Source organism: Apaloderma vittatum, unplaced genomic scaffold (assembly GCF_000703405.1).
Source record: "Apaloderma vittatum isolate BGI_N311 unplaced genomic scaffold, ASM70340v1 scaffold21317, whole genome shotgun sequence".
Lineage (NCBI taxonomy): Eukaryota > Metazoa > Chordata > Aves > Trogoniformes > Trogonidae > Apaloderma > Apaloderma vittatum.
Window position 1 is genome coordinate 452 of NW_009727095.1, and position 14216 is coordinate 14667.

The 14216-nt window shown below is 49.2% G+C and overlaps 1 protein-coding gene across 1 annotated transcript; it reads left to right on the forward strand.

Moving 5' to 3' along the window:
• Nucleotides 1-1146: 1146 nt before the first annotated feature.
• On the forward strand, nt 1147-12833 carry LOC104277043 (tumor necrosis factor receptor superfamily member 21-like; the record flags this gene model as incomplete). The annotated part of the gene is made up of 4 exons (XM_009873565.1): nt 1147-1412; nt 8971-9024; nt 11341-11554; nt 12327-12833. Coding segments are annotated over 4 exons (764 nt in total), but the record flags the coding sequence as incomplete, so codon positions are not given.
• Nucleotides 12834-14216: the final 1383 nt, after the last annotated feature.

The following is a 14216-nucleotide window of genomic DNA, read 5'->3' on the forward strand; positions in this document are numbered from 1 at the left end:
GGAAGGAAAAACATTCCCGATGTGACAGAGGCGTGCTGGCTCGCGAGGGAACCCAAGGAGTGGTTACTTCTCTGAAAAAAGTGGTTTTATCTCTGCGGCTGGTCTGTGCTGACCCTTCCTGTGGTGGTCTAAAACTAGGTGGTGTTTGGCTTGATAAAGCTGGGTTAATTGGCTCTGAGGAAGAGGTATGGCTGTATCTGAAGGTTTAACTCAAGGATGAGTGTGCTTTTTGTGTTGCTCCCAAAACTAAAGGAAGGAGACCCTCGCTGTCTTGAACTAATGTGTCTCAAGGGCTTTTCTGAGGGAGACTCTGCCTTTTTGCTCTTTGGATCCCCAGTGAGATCTTCCATTCACCCAACAGGCACGTGGTGCAGGGTCACCCATCCCGTAGCTGAGTCACCCCACCAGTGCGCCCTGGAAATGCCTTTAAATGCAATTGTAGGTTCTCTATTATGGAAATATTCGTCTTTATAGAGAAGCTGTGGTGACTCACCTCTTAATCCAGCTCTCGTTCAGAGCAGTGACTGTGATGTAGGTATGTGGGTGAGCGTGCTGGTATCTCCCGTGGTCTCGCAGCCGTGCGATGGCTTTTGCTGTGCCTGAAGAGTGCAGGAAATTTTATGGTTAATGCGGTTAATTTTGGAATGTGTGTGCCTTGACTGGAGCAACCTATGGGTCCATCACCCTTTACTTGCCTAGCTGGTGTTGAGTGTGTTACAGGGGCTGCTTGTCTGCAGAGCTCCTTGCAGCCTGGACTCATGAAAGGTTTTAAATAAAAATATCTGCAAACAAAGACCAACCAAGAAAAAAGACCAACCAAAGAAAAGCAAAGCATGGCTGTTTGGTGATCGTAGAATCATAGAACAATTCTGATCATAGAATCATAGAACAGTTCAGGTTGGAAAAGACCCTTGGGATCATTGAGTCCAACCATTAACTCTACACTACAAGGTCACCCCTAAACCATATCACCCAACAGCACATCTAAGCGACACTGAATCACATCCAGGGATGGCAACTCAACCACCTCCCTAGGCAGTGTGTTCCGGGGGAATAGATGGGGGAGAAGCTTTGTTAAAGCTTGGGTCTGCAATGCTGGGAGGCTGCAGACTCCTGTGCCTTACCTGTAGCTCTTCTGCCCCACAGGCATTGACATCCTCAAGCTGGTGGCAGCCCAGGTGGGGAGCCAGTGGAAGGACATCTACCAGTTCCTGTGCAACGCCAGCGAGCGCGAGGTGGCAGCTTTCTCCAACGGCTACGCGGCCGACCACGAGCGCGCCTACGCCGCCTTGCAGCACTGGACCATCCGAGGGCCTGAGGCCAGCCTGGCACAGCTCATCAGCGCCCTCCGCCAGCACCGCCGCAACGATGTTGTGGAGAAGATTCGAGGTCTCATGGAGGACACCACACCGGTAATGACGGGCTGGGCTTTGCGCGCTTGTGTGATGTATTGGACATCTTGTCTGATGTGTTGGATGTCGTGTCTGGTCATGGCTAGCACATGGGTGCATGGGACCCAGCTGTCACCTTGATCTTAAGTGGTAGACAAGTAGCTGGACTCTTGTCTCCCCTCCAAATCTCCTGAGGGGCTTATATTAAAGCCTTACGTTGCTTTTGAGCCAAGCTGTCCCAGATTTCTGAGCAAATTTTGTCAAAGTCTTGACGAGCTCTTGAGTTCCATGTGTTGTGATGTGCTTGTGGCTTTGAAGATCACCAGGAGGACTTGGTACTTGAGCCCTTGTGTGGAGAAGGTGGAGGAAAAAGCATCCCTCTTTCAACTCACTCTGAAATGCTGTTACTCAATCCCTAGTGTTTTGTGAGAAGGGCTGAGCATCCTTGGGCCCTGAGTGGTGATGTTGTAGAGCAGCACTTCCAAGGCAGTGAATGGTGGCATGGGGCGGCCACATATGCTCTCCTTCCAGAGCTGTTGCCCTTCTGTGGCAACTCTGAACTTAAAATAAGGGAGAATAATTTGCTGCAGAATATCCTGCAGCAATCCTGTGGTTTGTTTTGGCCACCCCTGCCCTACCTGCCAGTGTACTTTAGGGTTTTGGGCCTGATAATTTGGTGGTCTTCTGGAAAGATTTTTGACAGTTTATAAATGAGGCTTCTTCTGAACATGGAAACCACTGGGACAACACATGGATGGAGGTGGGGGTGGTCAAGAGAAGGCTTATTTTGCACTAAACCCATTGGAAAAACATCTCCCATTGGCCTTAGCAGTGACGTAGACCCAAAGGGGAAAGGGTGGGTGCCTATGAATTCCACTTGGTGGGGGCCTGGCAAGGTGGACTTTTACATATAACAAAGACTGCGGAGCAGAGTGTTTGTCAGGACAGGGGATTCCCAAATCCCATTTCAACCATCCCAAACTTCTCCTTAAAAGAGGGACCACAGTCCCTTCATCGTGTTGTGTATCCCATGTGATTTTGTTTAGCATAACAAACATCTTGGTTGCTCATAACCGTAGTGCGAAATCACAGGTTTTGATGCATTGACAGGAGTCCTGGGCTTGTGTTTTTGAGTGACCCTGAGTCAGATGCATGCCAAGCATCACTCTATGTTTCCTGCCCGAATTTTATTTGCCAGCTGCCTGATCACTCCTATTCCCATTCAGTTGCTGTTTTCTTCCTTCCAGCTCCTGATAACTAAGCAGCGTGTAGCTTTCTCATTTCTTATCATGCTCCAAAATATATATTTTTTATATCAAAATGGAAAAAATGAAACAAGATAAAGCTATGGTTAGGAGAAGAAGAGGTAGAGAAAATTGTCATTTTGTACATGAGAATTAAGGTTTCTAGTATTGGCAGTTTCCCAGAAGGACATGTTCTTCACCTGGAGCAGGTTTTAACCTCTTTCCTCCTAGTTACTACTTTGACTTTGAATGCTAGGACATTAGATAAAATATGGGGCTTATTCATCAGCACTCCATGCTCCTGAGTATTGTGCTGTTTTGGCCAAGACTGTCAGGTGATGCTTCTCAAACAATGTGAAATGTGGGTAGTAACTGCAGGAACAGGGTTTCTTGGGTGACCTGTTAGGATGGTGGACTCCCAGCGACAGACTAACCATGGGCTGTTGGCTTGTGCATGCCTATAACTCTGAAAGTGCGGTGAGCAGATGCTCAGGAGAGTGAGCAAACCCAATCTCATTGATTAATTCTAAGCAAGTCTTCTGGACTTCCTGACCAGCTCTCCTGGAGGACATTTTGCTTTGTTATTTAAAACAGTGTGTTCTGTTCCCCAGCGTCCAGCAACTCCTGGAGCCTAGTGCTGCCCCTCTACTTTCACTTGTTTTCCTAGAAATTTATAAAATAGGGTCGCTGACCTATTGAGCAGGTGGCTCAGGTGGGCTCACATGAGAAATGGGGCTCGTTTCAGCAAAGAAGGTGTTTTCAGATAGTCACCCGGAGCTGGTACATCCTCCCCCATGCATGTGATTGGGCTTGTTTGGGTGATCACCCTTTATGGTCATTCCTCTCCCTGAACAGACTCTCACACTGTGGATGTGGGTGGTGATGGAGTGGCCCTAGGAGGGATGGAGAAAGCTGTGGGAAGTGCCTCCTGCAAGGGAGACCAAATCCTGGGAGCCTCTTGCCAGCAGCTGAGCCGCATCGCAGTGGCCCGGACCACAAGTGGCCAGAGGAGCTGATTGCTCAGTGCTGGGAGCAGGCGTTGAGGTTGTTTCATTTGGGTTGGGCTTTTTTCTGGTTTGGTTTCTTTTAATCTGCTGGTTGGAAAGCCTTTCCTTAGAGCTAATGCAAATTTGACTCTCGGTGATTTGTCTGCCCAAACACAGGTAAATCGTGGCAGTTTCTCTCCATACCAGACGGGTTTGATCCAAAAGATCTGTTGTTGACTGGCATGGCTGCTGTGTTGCACCTTTCCAACAACTTGCCCTGCAGAAGCAGCCTGGCAAAAAAACCCCAAACCAAATAAAAAATAATAAAAAGAGCTTTTTGTGCTGTGAAGGGAGTGAGGACTGTCATAAACAATGCAGATCATAAAATCTTAAAATGGCCTTTCAGTATCTTAAGGGGGCCTACAAGAAAGCTGGTGAGGGACTTTTTAGGATGTCAGGTAGTGGTAGAACTAGAGTGTCCCTCCTGAACCTCTTTACAGTTAAAACTCTTCACAGTTAAAACATAGTAGGACTAGAGGGAATGGATTAAAGCTAGAGATGGATCGGTTCAGATTGGATGTCAGGAAGAAGTTCTTCCCCATGAGGGTGGTGAGACCCTGGCACAGGTTGCCCAGAGAGGGGTGGAAGCCCCATCCCTGGAAGTCTTAAGGCCAGGCTAGATGGGGCTCTGGGCAGCCTGATCTAGTGGGGGATGTCCCTGCCCATGGCAGGGGGGTTGGAACTAGATGATCCTTAAGGTCCCTTCCAACCCTGACAATTCTATGATTCTATGATTTATTTTGGAAAAGACCTCAAAGATCACCTGAGTTCCAACCCCTCTGCCATCTCCCACTAGATCCGGCTGCCCGGAGCCCCATCCAGCCTGGCTTAGAACACTTCCAAGGATGGAGCATCCACAACTTTTCTGGGCAACCTGTTCCAGTGCCTCACCACCCTCATATGTCCTCACAGCAGCTCACAGCATCAAACCCTTGGAGTGACCCAACCCAGCAGCAACATTCAACATGTGCTGGTGTGTCCGAGATGGGACTGGGAGGGATGCGTGGGTGTGTCTGCTGTCTGCGATGCCTTTGCCTCTTGCCTGGCGTCCCTGGGTGAAAATGGGTGCTCACCTGCGGCCCCGTGTCATAGGAAAGCACCAACACTGCCAAATCACAGGTCAAAATTGTGTTATTGGGTGACATAACTTTCAGATGGCAAATTGGTACCTGAAACCCAGGCAGCTTCCCTTCCCACCCCACCTGCTGTTGCATCCTTCTCCCAACTCCTTTATTTCTAATGTCTGGCTTGTGAAGCTGCTCTCTCCTCTAGTGCCCTGTGCGCCTGGCGGCCTTTTGAGCTTTCAGCCTTTTAAGCTCTGAAATGCAAATATTTACAACCCCCAACAGGAATAAGCGAATTAATGGGAATCTCTGGAGCGTTATGTCCGTGGCAGGAACGTTTTCCCTCAGGTAGGGAACAGCTCCACTGAAGGCTTGACGGCTTTTTTAGCTGCAGGAGATTATGTTGGTTTTGCATTGCTCTGAATGAATTTAGGTTAAAACGAGATTAGCCCTCTGAATCGCTTTGCTAGGGTTGTTTTTGGGGTCTTTTTTTTTTTGCTGTTTTTCTTGTTTTTTTTTTTTTTTCTTCCAGCTGATCCAGAAAATACAGCAAAAATCTCTCCCCTTGCAGGCAGACTTGCTGGGCAGTAACGTGCGAGCCTGGGCACTGTTTAGTGAGCGCAGACACACCCCAAATTAATGATGCTGACAACAACAAAAATAGGGGATGGAGGAGGGGGGGAAAGGAAGAGGGTTTTAGCTGCTATCCGAGCAAATTGAAATTTCCTGGTTTGGGGGTTGAAACTGGAAGAGTTCAGTGCAGCGTAGGCACTGGCTAATGGGATTTTTTTGGGACGCATAGTGGCATTTTTTTTAAATCCTGAGGGGTGTCTGTGCTTGCCTGGGCTGGCCTGGGGCGTTGCTGGCACGTCTGGCCGTGTTGGCTACCGTAAGTGTCCTACCGTGAGCAATGCTTTAAGCTCTTGGGTTTTTATTTATGGCTCTGCTGGCCTCAGCTGAAGTATTTCAGGGAGTGGATGGAGGGGAAGCAAACAGCCTTGCTCAGGGAGTTTGGCATCGCAGCCTCAGCCAAGCTTAAAAAAAACCACAAGAGATTAGTAAGGGAAATGTTGAAAATGGGGAGAGGGAGGCTGCAGCCCCAAGCCCAACGAGATTTAGGTCTGTAGCTAATTGCATGCCACGGATTATCCTGTGAATCAGCAGATATGTCAGGGCTGGCTCTGGTGTGAGGTGAGGTTAAGCCAAGGGGGTTTTGGGGGGGGTGACAGAAGAGGATGTGAAAGCAGCCCCATGTCCAGGCACGCGGCTGTGTCAGCACCTTTTGGTTCCTTTTCTTCCTCTTTTGAGCATCAGAACCCTGCGGGGAGGGCTGTCAGGAGCCTGGAGCAGCATTCCCCAAATCCAACCGCCAACATCCCCTTCGTTTCCTTTTTTGGCAAAGCAGATCTGAGCTGGACTTAGTAATTAGCAATTAACTTAGTGCGCTCTTCATCGTGGGAGCAAGGGTGAAGCTGTCGGATGGATTTCCCAACCAGGAGTGTCTGCGGTCCAAGGACTGGGAAATTTTTTCCTTTTGGACTTGCATCAGGTTTTTATTTGAGGCACAAAGCTGTAGGATAAAGTGACGGGAGCCCTGGGGAAGGGGTAAGGCTGTTTGGGTTTTGCTGGAGTGTTTCCTCTGTGTTTGCCCTAAACCATGAGTTGATTTTTGGCAAACTAAAGTTGGTTTTGAACCAGGCTGGAGAATGTGCAATAAACAAAAAAATTAATAACTTAGAAAGGAATGTAAATAATATAAACACAAAAATGTAAATTTTACAGTAGCTGTGGTTATATTTGAGATTTCCCTGCTGTGGTAACCATTTTTCCTTGGGTGTGTGTATTTGCACTGTAACGTGCTTGGGAGAGCATAAGATAAAGCTAGAAGATGATGGAGTCATAACAAGCCATAAGGAAATACTTTTTTCTGTGAGGATAGGAGAACACTGGAACAGGCTGAATCAGAGGTCATGGAGTCTCCATCTCTGGAGACTTTCAAAACCCACCTGGACGCGTTCTTGTGTGACCTATTCTAGGTGATCCTGCTCTGGCAGGGGGGCTGGACTAGATGATCTTCATAGGTCCCCTCCAAACTCTAACGTTCTGTGACTCTGCAAACTTGCTACTGACTTAATAAGCCTGTAAATGAGTTTGAAAACTCTTCATCAGCTCCTCATCGTGGTTTGAGAAGTGGGTGGACAAATCCACAGAAAGGAGAAGTCACCATCTCCTGCTTGAAGAAGCACGTGGCCCACAAACGTCCAGGGCTGGTGGGGAGGAGCTGCTTCCTCTGTGGATGTCTGCATTTGGGTCTTGGCAAATAATCCCTTCCCAGAGTGGTCATTGCCGGTCCTGAGTTGCTTGAAGATTGACTTGAGAAGCTCTTGTGTTTGCTGGATGCAAGCTCCACCACAGAGATGGTGTTGAATGCAGTCTTCTGAAACCTGGCCAGTGAGGTGAAGGACTCTGAGAGGACAGCTGAGCTTTCCCACCCAAGGGTGCCGAGCACCCTCATGCCCATCCCATCCTGGTGGAGAGCTTGCCTCTTGATCTGCAGCAGCTGCGCAGCATCGCTGCATCTCTCTGCAACCGTGGTGAGACCTCATGGCCTGGCCACCAGTGTTGCACCTTCCAAAAGTCTAGTCTGCCTTGAAGGTGGGTCCTCAAACACTACATTGCACCATGAAGTTGCCCATCCAAGCAAATCCTCCATATGCCTGTGGGAGGAACATTGTGAGAGCATCCCTCCCCAACACCTCTGCATCTGCTGCTGCCCAGCCCACCCTGCTTCATGTGCCGGGATTTCTCCTCCTGCATCCCCTACAGAGGTGTAACAGTCCTGGGAATAGGACTGGTGTGAGCTGGGTGTCGTCATTTGCAAGGAATGCAGTGCACTCATGCAGCCCAGAAGGCCAACCCTGTCCTGGGATGCATCAAGAGGAGTGTGGCCAGCAGGTCAAGAGAGGGGATTCTTCCCCTTTACTCTGCTCTTGTGAGACCCCACCTCGAATACTGTGTCCAGTTCTGGTGTCCCCACCATAAGAGAGACATAGATCTGTTGGAGCGTGTTCAGAGGAGGCCACAAAGATGATCCAGGGGCTGGAGCACCTCTGCTATGAGGACAGGCTGCGGGAGCTGGGATTGTTCAGTCTGGAAAAGAGAAGACTTCGGGGGGACCTAATAGCTGCCTTCCAATACCTGAAGGGAACCTACAGGAAGGCTGGGGAGGGACTTTTTACAAGAGTGTCCACTGATAGGACAAGGGGAAATGGGTTTAAGTTGAAGGAGAATAGATTTAGATTGGACCTTAGGAAGAAATTCTTCAGTATGAGGGCAGCAAGACTTTGGAATAAATTGCCCAGAGATGTTGTGATTGCCCCCTCCCTGGAGGTGTTCAAGGTCAAGTTGGATGGAGCCTTTAGTATCATGATCTAGTTGAGAGGTGTCCCTGCTCATGACAGGGACGTTGGACTAGATGATCTCTAAGGTCCCTTCCAGCCTAGGCCATTCTATGATTCTGTGAATCTGGGAAGTGGCTGTCTTGACCCTAAATTTATCCCCCCACATCGCAGGAGGGCGCACAGCCCACCTTCTGGAGCAGCAAACCTGCCACCAACTTTTCTTACCTCCTGGTTGCTACAGGAATTGCAGGGAAGTAACTGCAAGGGAGGGCGTTTGGGTTTTTTTATTCTCTCCTTTATGATGCCTACAACTGCTTCTTACTAACATTAGCACAGCAGCTGCAGTTTCTGTTTGTCTAAGTTGAGATTTTATTGTGGTACAGTAAAATGAAGGCAGAAAATGTGACCAACCAGTTCAAACAGAGCTGTTGGGAGCAGCTGTGGAAGGAAAACAGTGCCAAACCTATGTGTTCTTCTGCACCCATCCCCTTCTGTCCCCTTTTAGGAAAAACCTTCAGACACCCTGAGCTGCTTAGAGCATCCTGCTGGACATACTGGGATCCAAGAGGATATCGGTGCTTGAGCCGCGTCCTGAAGGACTGCGACTACACAGGAGCTTTTAGGAATATTTTTTTTTTCTTTGGGTGTTTCAAACCTCTTGCTGCAGTGCTCAAAAAAAAAAAAAAAAAAATTGGCAGAGGGCCCCGGCACCCGGCACAACTGACCGGTCGTGGGAGGCTGCTGGTGCGTCAAAGCCGCCGCGGCGCCTTCGGTTTTCACGCTGGACCGTGCATCTAACAAATCTCTCGTGTCTGTGTGTGCAGGTGCAAATGCAGCCTCAGTGGCAAGCGCAGGACCCCTGCAATGAAGACGGAAAGGTGAGAAATGCGATGGCTCTGGAAAGACAAAAGGGCTGCAGAGGGGTTGTTAGGTGGTTTGGGGTTTAGTTGTGGGGTTTTTTTGGTTTATTTTTTCCCCAGCCAGAGCTCAGTTACACTCAAGCACTGCCATTCTTAAAAATAGGAATGGCCAAGGTGGTTTCAAGCAAATGAGTCATGGGCTACGAATGGTGTATTTTTACACCTATTCCACAGGCTTCACCTCGCAGCAACCTTTTGCTTTCCCCGGCCTTTCAAAGCCCTCATTCCCACTCGCTTTCTTCCCGCGGTTTAAATATTAACACGCATCTGAGCATCCTGTTTGCTTTGCCTCAAGCTCGCAACTGTTCAGCTATTTTGGAAAGCTTTGGGCTCCCAGGACGCCAACAGTCAAATAACCTTGGCTGATTTTTTTTTTCCTGGTGTGTTTTAGCAGCTGTTTAATTAAACTTGAAATGACTTGCTTCTGGGAAGGGTTTTTCCCCTCTGCTGGGAAGGCAGAGCTGGGGCAGCTGTCTGCTCCCTGCCCTCCTTGTAATTGCTCTTTGGCTGTCGGGCACCTTTTTGGAAATCAGGAGCTTGGTTTGTGGCTGGATATTAAATAGATGAGTTGCACGAGTGAAAACTAACCCCTAAAGCCTGTTTTTTGGTGTGGTGGGGGTTTGTTTTTTTTTTTTTCTTTTTTAAAGGGGAAATTGGAGTGTATTGCAGACTAGAAAGCGTCCAGCTGCTGTTCTGGTCCTTCCCTTGCTTTTTCCTGGTAGGCAGTAGGCTGATTCTTATCGCTGAGCTGCATTGGAAAGGGAGTTTCAGAAGAGAAGGCAGTTTCTTTTAATCAAAAATTAAATCTGACTTTTATTTTTAACATGCCTATTGCATAATGTGCTGAGTTAGAACAAATCCTCCGCTGTTTTATTTTCAATGGGGAAGGGTAAAAAAAAAAACCCACCCTTTTATTCTACCAGGAACAGGCTTCAATGTTAATTTAATGTGAACTAATGGGCGTCTCAGCAGACATGTGATTTGTGGGTGGCGAATTCCTCGACACAGATGAGGAATGTGCAGGCACATCCATGCCGGTGCGGAGGTGGCTCAGCATCTCCCTTTCCCACAGCCTTTAATCCGTGTTTTGCATTTTATTCCCTGGGTAGTAGGCCAAAAGCATGTTAGCAGGAATAGCCTGGTCTTCTCACCACAGAAGCAGAAAACAGGATTGCAAAATGATTTTGGGAAAGTGGATTGCGTGTGGACATGGCTTGCAATTCTGCTCTAGGGCAGGTCAAGCAGGGATGCGGGATTTGGGAAGAATGTTAGATGGTCCTTAAAGCAACCTGCTTGGCAGGACCTGCTGACCTGCAGAGGGTCCCAAGCTGCCAGCCAGGGATGCAGGGATGCTGCCCCAAGCCTCTCATTCCTGCAGGGAATGGGAACCAGAAATGCTTTGCTGGAGTTCTGCACCCCGAGGGCATGGTTAGCGATGGAGGAGGGTGGATAATGTTGACTGCTGCAAGTAGGAAGGAGGTGCAAGAAGGAAGATGGAGAGCACGCTCAAATTAGGAAGTGAGTTCGTGCTGGCGCCCAAATGCTGCTGCTTCCCAGCACGGTGTGTCCCAGCAGCACTTGTTGCTCCCAGTGTCTTCAGGACCACAGAGCCCAACGCTTGCCCTTGGCTCACATCAAGGTGGCAAAAAGCAAAGGCACTTGGGTGACGTTGTGGTCAACGCTGGCCCCTGCTTGTCCTTGCTCCCTGGCCCTGAACTTGGAGTCTGATGGATTTCTTCATCGCGCTTTAGTGGGGTGCTCATGGGAGCAAGGATGAGACACGGGGCAAACAGATGATTAACTTGGATCGTTAGCGGTGTAGCTGGTCACAGGAGCGCCCTGCAGTGAAAACCCCTGAGGAGTTCCACAGTTTTTAGCAAATGATAGCTGTGCAGCAGGTTTTTTCAGGGAGCTTGCCTACTTGGACATCATCACCCGTTGCTGCCAAGAGTTGTGCTTTGGGCTTTATTAAACTGAGAGTGAGAAGGAAAACCCAAGTTTGAAGGCAGTGCTGCTGTTGTCGCTACCAGGAGCATGGGTTGCATTACGCCTCCTGCCTGTTGAGCACTGACGTGCCAAATACCACCGCTGATGTCCACCAAATACCACTGCTGATGTCACCTCCAGTGCTCATTCTGGGTCCCCTGGGAGAAGGAGGCCACCCGAACATGGGGACCTCTCACCGAGGATGGGCATGGTGAAAGCCGGGATGCAGAGCCCATTGCCTAGCATCCCCCCAAGTTAATTTTTCTTCTCTTTGTTCCCCCTGCAAAGGTGGAAGGTGACAGACTGGCGCTGCCGATGAGCCCCAGCCCACTCAGCCCCACGCCCAGCCCCAAGCCCCCCGAGGCGGCCGTCCTCACCGTGGAGCCCTCGCCTTCGGAGAAGAAATGCTTCTTTGTCGACGAAGCGGAGCCCCTCCTGCGGTGCGACTCGGCCTCCAGCGGCTCCTCCGCGCTCAGCCGGACAGGCTCTTTTATTACCAAAGGTACCAAAATCATCCCTGGGGGTGGAGGGGGAAGCGGGAGGACCGAAGGGATGCCACAGGTTTGGGAGGGGAAAACACCTTTAGAGGCTTTTAACTCCGTGAAGTGCTGCCAGAGAAGTTGCAGCATCCCTCGGTGTTTGGGAGGGAGTCTCCTGACTTTTGGTTGTCATGTTGGCCTGCACATCATTACATGAGGTAAAATGAGAAAATTATCATTTCAACACTATAATTTTTTTCATTTTTTTTTCTCTTGGTCCTGCTTGCTGTGATGGGCAACCTGAGATGTAAATCACCATTAGCCACAACCCGCCTCCCCCTTTTTTTTGAGACGGTTTAGTTTACTGCATTTAACTTTCTGCATTTAATCTTCAACTCCTGATGAAGGTGAAACACTGAACTCAGTCAATCTCCTGAATTTATACTTGGGTGTGGAAAAGAAGCTGACCCAAGAAAAACAACTTGAAAGAGCAGAATTCAGCTTTTCTGGCTCCCCTCCTGCCTTCACTTTTCCATATTGACCATTCAGCATTTATAAATGCTGTGTTTGCTCTAGCGGGATCCTGGATTAGGTGCCTCAGCAGTGCTGACTTCTCCATCTTCTCCCATTCCGCCCACTCACCACCCTCCACCTTTTCCCTCGATTCTCCCGGTGGTGTGTCCCTCTCCAGAGATGGCACCAGGGGATGGACCGAGGTCTCCAAGGAGAACAAGCTCTGGTTAAGAGGGGTTTCTCGAGGGCTTTCCTGACCTCCCTTCTCCTTTCCTCCTCCAGAAAAGAAGGACACCGTCCTGCGCCAGGTGCGCTTGGACCCTTGCGACCTGCAGCCCATCTTCGACGACATGCTGCACATCCTCAACCCCGAGGAGCTCCATGTGATAGAGGAGATCCCGCAGGCCGAAGACAAGCTGGACAGGCTATTTGAGATTGCTGGAGTCAAGAGCCAGGAAGCCAGCCAGACCCTCCTGGACTCTGTCTATAGCCACCTTCCCGACTTACTGTAGGCACTGGGTCACCATGCGCTCTCCGAATATCTGCTAGAGCTAGCTTGGCACTCGTTAAGACAACTGGCAATATGCAGGCAGGTTTTGTTGTAGAATACATGGCCAGTATTTTTGTTGAGGTGTCCTTGGTTTCTGGAGGGGGGGGGCAGTTTGCCAGCATTGCACACCTCCACCTTAACTCTATCGCTCAGTCCAAGTCTTTGCACCCTCTGCCCCTTTCCCGAGCATCTCTCCTCCTTGTTCTCATTCCAATCAGATCAGCCAGTGCACTTTAAAAGAAAAAAATGCAGTTAATGAACTAAAAGACCACAAATCTGGTGTAATGTAACACATCAAATCGGGGATTGCTCTGTAACCCACTTTTGTCAAAGCCGTTGCTCGGAGTGACCTTCTCCCACCACCTCCCTTTGCCTTGGAGTGGCAAATGGCAAAAACACGCAACAAAAAAACCAAACCAATCGTTGCTGTTTACTATCTCTTAACACATCTAAGCTTCCCACCTGAGCTGACTTCTTTTTTTATAATGTACTATCGTGTAGCTCATATCCATTGCTGAGATTTTACTAGCACGGTTATTTATTGTATGGTTTTCACCTGGACACCGCATCGCGCTCCTATAAGCTAAAGCAGAAGCGCTTTAAACCGCAAACAAAAGGGTCAATCCCACCAACAACCTTCGAGGCGATGAAAGGGTCCTTTGCCTTCAGTTGAATGTAAGGAGTTCTCTTGCCTTGCTGCTTGTGCGAACAGCGGGGCCCTGAAGGGAAGCCGGTGCTGGACATGGGAGGCGAAGGCGGCCGCCGGTGTTCCTGCTCTCCTCGTGCTGTAAGACTTAAACCAAGCTATGCTTTTACACTTGTGTCTCTCTCTTTTTTTTTTTTTTTAAATACGGACATGGCCGGTAGGTTCTCTGAAGACCTTTGCCCGGTCTTAATAGTCTCTTCCAATCACACTTCACTTTTTATCAAGAAAAAAAGAGGTTGGGGGGTGGGGGAAAAAAAGCCGCATCGTAAGAAGTCTGATTATGTTTGCAATTATTACGCTCCCGTAATGAACAGTCTGTACTACGCTCAATTTGAAGAAGTCATGACATGAGGGTGGCATGTGCCACGCCGTGGGAAGGGGTGGGAGTGGGGGAAGAGGGGAAAGAATTGAAAAATTGCCTTCCAGTGTACTAATTTATTAATAAATACTAGGTGTTTGTTACTTGACATGATTCTGCGTTAACCTCCTTAACGTGTGTCTCTCCTCGAGGATGCATGGGTTGGAGCAGGGGCTGCTCAGAGCACCCACGGGAGAGTCAAGAGGGAGATTTTGGAGTTTGAGGTGCTGAGGGAGTTTTCTCCTTTAGCTTTGAAGCCAAAATGCGTTGACAACACTGCCTCTAGTCCCCACAGTCACTGCTGGAGCTCTCTGCAGTTGGGGGCGATGCTTCCCGGTGAGCTACATCCCTGCACTGAGCCAGGGTGTTAATCCCCGTAGTGGTGAACAGGTCTGATGACTGATGGGACTTCCAGGGTTGGTTTTTGCAAGCTCTCGAAGACTTTGCAGGCATTTTTTGGGGGGCTGAGGTATTTGTTTTCCAGGATGCAGCTGCTGTGCTGAGTCACTCCTGAGCCAAGGTCTTGCAGTCACAGCATTTCTCTTACCCTGTTAACGT